The 6,176-nt window shown below is 59.6% G+C and overlaps 1 protein-coding gene across 2 annotated transcripts; it reads right to left on the bottom strand.

Annotated features, from left to right (window-relative positions):
- Positions 1-291: 291 nt before the first annotated feature.
- Positions 292-4,849, bottom strand: LOC307180983 (uncharacterized protein CXorf49 homolog). Of its 2 annotated transcripts, XM_079911682.1 has the most exons (6): positions 2,986-4,849; positions 2,140-2,296; positions 1,535-1,611; positions 1,204-1,249; positions 579-620; positions 292-474 (listed from the first exon to the last, which is right to left on the bottom strand). In XM_079911682.1, the coding sequence occupies exons 1-5, from the start codon at positions 4,468-4,470 to the stop codon at positions 580-582; spliced, it is 1,806 nt and encodes a 601-aa protein (XP_079767808.1). In that variant the 5' UTR covers positions 4,471-4,849; the 3' UTR covers positions 292-474; position 579. The 2 variants fall into 2 exon arrangements, with proteins under 2 accessions (XP_079767808.1, XP_079767809.1); XM_079911683.1 differs by lacking the exon at positions 292-474 and having other exon boundaries at positions 1,157-1,249.
- Between the last annotated feature and the right edge of the window lie 1,327 nt (positions 4,850-6,176).

Raw genomic sequence — 6,176 nt, 5'->3', positions numbered from 1 at the left:
AATGGCAGAGATGAATGGGAACCGCCAGACCCCAGAGGAGGAGGGGGGTTTGGAGAGAGCTAGAAGAGGGCCTTCGGGGGAAAGGGAGGACGTGCCAATGTGGCCAGGCAGAGCACACACAGGACCCAGACCTGGGACACTCCGCTGGCTTGACTGCAGGGATGGTAGCAGAGGCTGGCCCAGAGTCCCCACCACAGGATGCCACAGATACCATTCTGGAAAAGGCTCTGATGTAGAGCAGCGCCCCGCCCCGGCCCCCTACCCCGACCCCGACCCTTACCCCTCCAGAGAGAAGGCAGAACACAGAATATGAGAGGTACTTTAATTGGAAACTGCTGTGAAACTGGGGCGGGGCGGGGGCAAAACAGGGGGGAGAGGAAGCCCTAGCTGAGGCAGAACAGGAGGGAACGAGCTTGGCCACAGCTCCAGGGCCCCAAACAGCTGCTCCTCTTGCAGGAAGACGCTGGGCTCAACCTGTGAAACAGCAGAGTCAGGGAAGAGCCTGAAGCCAGGGCCAGCCCCCAGCCCTGCTCAACAGCCAGGACTGTGGGAAGGGGTACGGTGTGTGTAACACTCACTTCAAAGGGTCTGCAACTTGTCAGCCAGGTACTGCATGGCGGCTGCAACAGGGACAGGCATTAGCAGGCGCTCCAGACAGAGGGATACAGAAGCCCGTCCCCCTATCCCCGTGAGGAACCGCCTAGCCCTGATACCTGAAACCCCTCCAGACCCGATGCAAAGAGCTCTGGGCCTGATCACTCCCCACCACCCAAATTGAATGTGGAACTGGTTCCTAAAGGGAAACAAAATGTGCCAGCAGCTCTCATGCTGTGGGCCGTGCCACAACCACTCAGAACTTGTCACACACACAAACAAACAATCCAGCAAGAACCTTAGAAGCCACACCAAGCAGCAGTTCAAGGGAAAAATCAACGAGGCATCTCTAAAAGTCCTATCAGAAGGACATTCCCTAGGACTGGTCTGGTTGTCAAAGTGTGCATGCAGTCCAGACAGTACTTTGCTATTTGTACACACGCCCAGTTGTACATGCACAGCCAGCTCCAGGGCCAGGCCTGAGAGGTTCTCCTCCCCACAGGGATGATCGTCCCTGCCAGGCCCACCGCACCTGCAGCCCACCCCCACCCCAGGTGCCCACCCGGGTTCTTCACTAAGACACCGCTCTCCGGCCCTGGTTCCTCATACCAAGTTGCTCCTTAAGTTCGTCTACTTCTCTCTTTAGCTCGAGACACTAGGCCAGCAGACAGAGGAGGAAGAGAAATGATTAGTATACTCTGGCCTCCTCTCTCCTCCACCTTCTCCTCTCCCCTCCACCTTCTCCTCTCCCCCGGGCCCTCCACCCCAAAGCCGGGTGGTCAGACTGGCAAGGGCTCCTCAGTGGAAAGGAGGTGGGCTCCCTCCGTGGGGTACGTGATGGGGGCAGGGGAGGGGGAGCCCACACATGTCAGCTGAACTTGGACCCAGATCCCACCCTCGAGTTTGGGCCTGCATTTCCAGGATGCAGTGGAAGCATTACCCAAGGACAGCAGGGCGTTCCCAGTGGCTGCTGCTGCGTTTCCGGTCTTGGGGGATGGTCAAGTGGCCCCCGGTCACCTGAGAGGGAAAGGACACACAATCCAGCTTCCCAGGCTCCCAGTGAGGTGGAAAGGGCCAAGCGGGCTCTAAAGTGAGGTGAGGCAGCACCATCGTCTGCTGGCAACCAGCCGCCCTGCTCTGCCCAGCAGCCGGAACCTTGTCTCTGGGCCTGCTTCCCCTGTTCCCCGGGGGCAGCCATTTCGCCATTGTGGTCCCCAAACAATGTGGCTCTGGATTCGACCCTCCCAGAGCTGCAGCCACAGCCAGCACGTGGGAGAGCAATGTGGCCGAACAGGACATAACAGAAAAGGCTGTTCCCCTGCAAGTCTACACCCGGAGCAGCTGTTTGCGGCACTGCCACCGATCACCCCGGCCGCACCTACCCCACTCAGAGGATGATGTGGCTCAAGGACAGCCCTCTCAGCACCCCATCTCCTGTGGGAGAAGCTGCCTGGGAGCAAGGCTGTGCCCCCGGCAGAGACAGAGGCAGAGGTTTCTGTCCTCAACCCCTCTTCCCTCCCCTCATATCAAACCCACGATACTCACCTGAGGGGGCAGGCGCCCTCGGCATGACTTCTCCCTGGTTCAGGGCCAAGGGTTCTGAGTTTCCTGGATCTTGGGGGCCTCTGGTGTTGACGTCGCCACTGCTGGCTTTTCTACGATGCATGCGCAGACAAGATGTCCCTGGCCTGTGAGTGAGCAGCTGAAACAAAAATTTCTCACCGATTTGGACTAAGGAAGTGTGTGTGTGTGTCTGTGAGAGAGAGAGAGAGAGAGAGACAGAGAGACAGAGAGACAGAGAGACAGAGAGACAGAGCCAGAGAGAGAGACAGAGAGAGAGAGAGACAGAGAGAGAGAGTTGTGTGATTCGGGCCAGGGTGAGGCAGGGAATTGGGAAGGGAATTGAAAGGCTGATCTCATTAGCACTTTCTCCCTCAGTCAGCCCCAGGCCAGTAGGCAGAGCTGATCTAGGCACAACAGTGGGACACTGAGAAAGCCCAGGCCCCCTGCAAGGAAGGTCTGGGGAACAGCTAGGAAGGAGGATTCGGGAAGCTGGTGAGTCTGAATACTGAGGCTTTCCGGGGAAGCTTTTAAGGGATCCCCCGACCCAATTCAGCTACCAGCCCTCCCTTCCATCCCAGCCCAAGTCTCTCAGAGGAGGTTGGAAAGAGGCCAAGGGTGGAGAACCGGGCCCAGGACACCCGAAGTGCTACCTTAATGTTTGTCCCTAGGAAAAGGAGCCCGATCTGGCATCGTAATGACCCAGTGACCGAGGGGCACCCAATGCTAACCTCTGAGGGGTGGACAGAGGCAGCATGGGTGAAGACGTGTGCCCTGGGTGCTGTGGGGGGGGGGAAGAGTGGGGAGAGAGGAGGAGCATGGCCTACTCACTTGGCCCTTTGGGGCTGGGTCTCTATTTGGGTCCTTATCTTCTCCCGCCACCGCCTCAGACTCCCTTGCCCACCTGACCACGGATTTCTTCCCAGCGCCACTGTGCTTGGACTGTTTGGTTCCCGAAAGGACCAAGGTATAACTCTTGGGTCTCCCAGGCAGCGGAATACCAGAGATTGGGGGGAAGGTGGCCGCTTCCACGGGAGTTGCCGAGATTCGCTGCCCCCGGGAACCGAAGGTTCCCCCCAGGGCAAGTTTGGACGCTTCCCCGACGGATTTCTTCTCCTGGGCTCCGTTCTTCCTAGGAGTGACCCGCGGCAGGCCACCTGCAGCAGCAGCAGAAACAGAAGCAGCAGCAGCAGCAGCAGCAGCAGCTCCCGGGTAGCTGGGCTTGCTGCCCCCCTTGCCCCACAGCACGCTCTGCATTTTCTTAGGGGAAGAGATGCCCTGCTCTCCCACGCCCTGCCTTTCCACAACCGAAGAGAGTCCTCGCGGAGCCGAGGACAGGGAAGAGCCTGTCACGTGACGGTAATTCTCCCTGACTTGGAACTTCGAGTGTCTGGGAGTGTCCCCGGGATCCTCGGGTCTGCTGGGCTTGGCCTGGCCTCCTCCTCTGCGGTAAGTGCTCACCGTCATCAGCTGTGTCTCACTGAATTCATCTGAGGACTCGGAGTCGGACAGCAGCCAGGCCAGGTCTTCCGCGGAGCGCCGCTGGCGATCCGCAGCCACGTTCAACCTACGCTTAGTGCCTCTCTTAGGGTTCCCCAAGGCCCGGCCCGCTTCAGGCCCACCGAGGTGGAGAGGGCCGGCTGGAGCCGTCGGCGCCTCCCCACAGCTCTGGCCGGGCGCTCCTCGACCGCCGGGACCCGCCTCGAGGCGCAGTGTCCACACGGTGGACTCTTTGAAGGTGGTGGAGCTCTCCGGGGACGGGTACCTGCGGACGCCCAGCACGTCCTGGTCGGTCAGCTGCTGCAGGTTGGACTCCTTGGCCGCCTCAGACTCCTCGATCAGGTCCAGGAGGTCCCTCGTGTGCTCCTCTGGGGAGTCAGGTCCGCCTTCGCGGCCCCACAGCACCGGCCCTCGCGCTTCCAGCATCTCCCGCTTCGACTGGAAGCCCTCGGGGTCCGGGTATCTGCGGACGCCCAGCACGTCCTGGTCGGTCAGCTGCTGCGGGTTGGCCTCCTTGGCCGCCTCAGACTCGTCGATCAGGTCCAGGAGGTCCCTCGTGTGCTCATCTGGGGAGCCAGGTCCGCCTTCGCGGCCCCACAGCACAGGCCCTCGCGCTTCCAGCATCTCCCGCTTCGACTGGAAGCCCTCGGGGTCCGGGAAGCCGCCTCCGCCCTTGCCGCTCCGCGGCTCCCCAGACTCGGGGCCTGGGTCGGGCCCCGGCGGGACTGCGGGGCTGGCTATGCGGACGCCGGCCCGCTCCCTGACCTTTGGGCGGACACGCCTTCCCCACACATACACCTCATCCGGGGAGCTCATGTCGCGACCCGGGCGGCCCCGGAACCGGGGCGACGGTCGATGGCCCGAGTCGCGGTCGCGGTCACGGCGGGCTAGGCGGCCGGCGCTCAGAAGGGAGCGTCAACCACCTCACGCACCGCACGAGCTCGCCTCAAAAGAAAGGACGCGCCACTTTCAGCGCGCCTCTCACGCCTGCGCCGCAGCCTCCTCATTGGTCCGGCCCCCGCCAACCAGCGGGCGCCTTGTTCGCCCGCCCTCGTCGAGACCTAACCAATGGGGCCGAGGGCCTCTGGTTTGCTCGCAAGCCCGTGGGCGGTCCGGGCAGTTGGCTGGTGAAGGAGATGGTGGGAGTGCCTCCCTCTGTCAAGCCTCTGGGCCCGCCTCCTCCTGTCCCGCCTCCCCTTTCTGGTTAGAGTCACAGCTCTGAGCCTCCGTTTCCCATGTATACAGGGGGTCGAGGGCGTCGGGGAGTGAGGGCGCCGGGCTCCAGGGGTGGTGAGGATGAAACATCAAGATGGAGGCGCTGGATGCCTAGCACGCGCCGAAAGCATTTGCCAGCCCCCCTTCCACCGCAAGCCTTAAGACCCAACAGGAGAACGGGCACAGGAGTCCCGCAGTCAGTGATCAGGGGTCGGCCAGAGAGCAAAGGGATCGTATTTTCGTTCTGTAAGGTCTCTGTCTCAACTGCTCCATCAAATGTGGCTCAGCAGACGTTACTGGCAGGCGGGTGTGGCGGATAGACTTGGGGTTGGCCTCGCTCCATCAGCCCTTCCCCCTCTCTGAGGCAAATTCAAAGAAGAGGAAATCGCAGTGGCCAGTTACACCCCAAAAGGTGCTCCCCACCGCTGATCCTGGAGATGTGAACTAAAACCACGAATCGGGTTTCACACACTAGGTTGACAACCTTCAAAGAGCTTAACCATTCCGAGGGTGGGAGAGGTTAGGAGCGAACCCCTGTGGCGGTGGTGCAAGAGACGCATTTGGGAGGTAATTTGGCAGAATCCATTGAAAGCAACTTAGTGCCGGCACGCACTCTGTGCCTGGCACTCTTCTAAGCGCTGGGCATAAATAATAATGCATCCGCGTGACACGCCTTTAACTATAGTACCAACTATTACTGGCCTCTTCCCGGTGAGGAAACAGGCACTGAGAGGTTCGGCCACTGGCCCAAGGTCATTCGGCTCGTGGGGATCAGCAGCAGGATTGAAACCAATCTATCTGACTCCAGAGTCCTTGCTTTTAGCCCAAGATCTTTAAAAGGAAGGAAGAAGGAATCTATTTCCTCTATGCTCCTGCAAGTCCGCTGCCTGGTACTTCTTCCGGAGACACGCTGGTACCTGTAGTGTACAAGAACACATGCACAAGGGTGTTGGTGATGGGAAAAACTGGGAACACTCCAAATTCCCGTCAGTAAGGAAATGGATGAATGCAACGTGGCTTAGCATCCAGTAGCACAAAGCGTGGCAGTCCAACGGAATGCATCAGGCCATTCTCACAGCTTTCGAAAGCATCCGCCTGACTTCCAACTGCAAGTTGCAGAACGATGGCTTTGGATTCACGTTTGTAAGTTAAATCACTTGCGTGCGTGGGCACACGCACACACACCAGTCAATCCTATGTAATATATGAGAATTCATTTAAGTATATGTACAAGTATGTTTTAAAGTTTTGAAGGACGCACAACCAAGGCCTACCAGTTGTGATGGCGGTGGGTGTGGATAGCCAGG

The sequence above is a fragment of the Stenella coeruleoalba genome, assembly GCF_951394435.1.
Source record: "Stenella coeruleoalba genome assembly, chromosome: X".
NCBI lineage: Eukaryota > Metazoa > Chordata > Mammalia > Artiodactyla > Delphinidae > Stenella > Stenella coeruleoalba.
Note: the sequence above shows the minus strand (reverse complement) of the source record. Positions and strands in the feature narration are given on the sequence as shown.

Coding starts and splice junctions, on each gene's coding strand:
- LOC307180983 (XM_079911682.1), bottom strand. CDS start 4,470: ATGAGCTCCCCGGATGAGGTGTATGTGTGGGGAAGGCGTGTCCGCCCA. Junction 2,297..2,985: donor ACCCAGCCCCAAAGGGCCAA/GTGAGTAGGCCA, acceptor TTTTTGTTTCAG/CTGCTCACTCACAGGCCAGG. Junction 1,612..2,139: donor GAGGGCGCCTGCCCCCTCAG/GTGAGTATCGTG, acceptor TTTCCCTCTCAG/GTGACCGGGGGCCACTTGAC.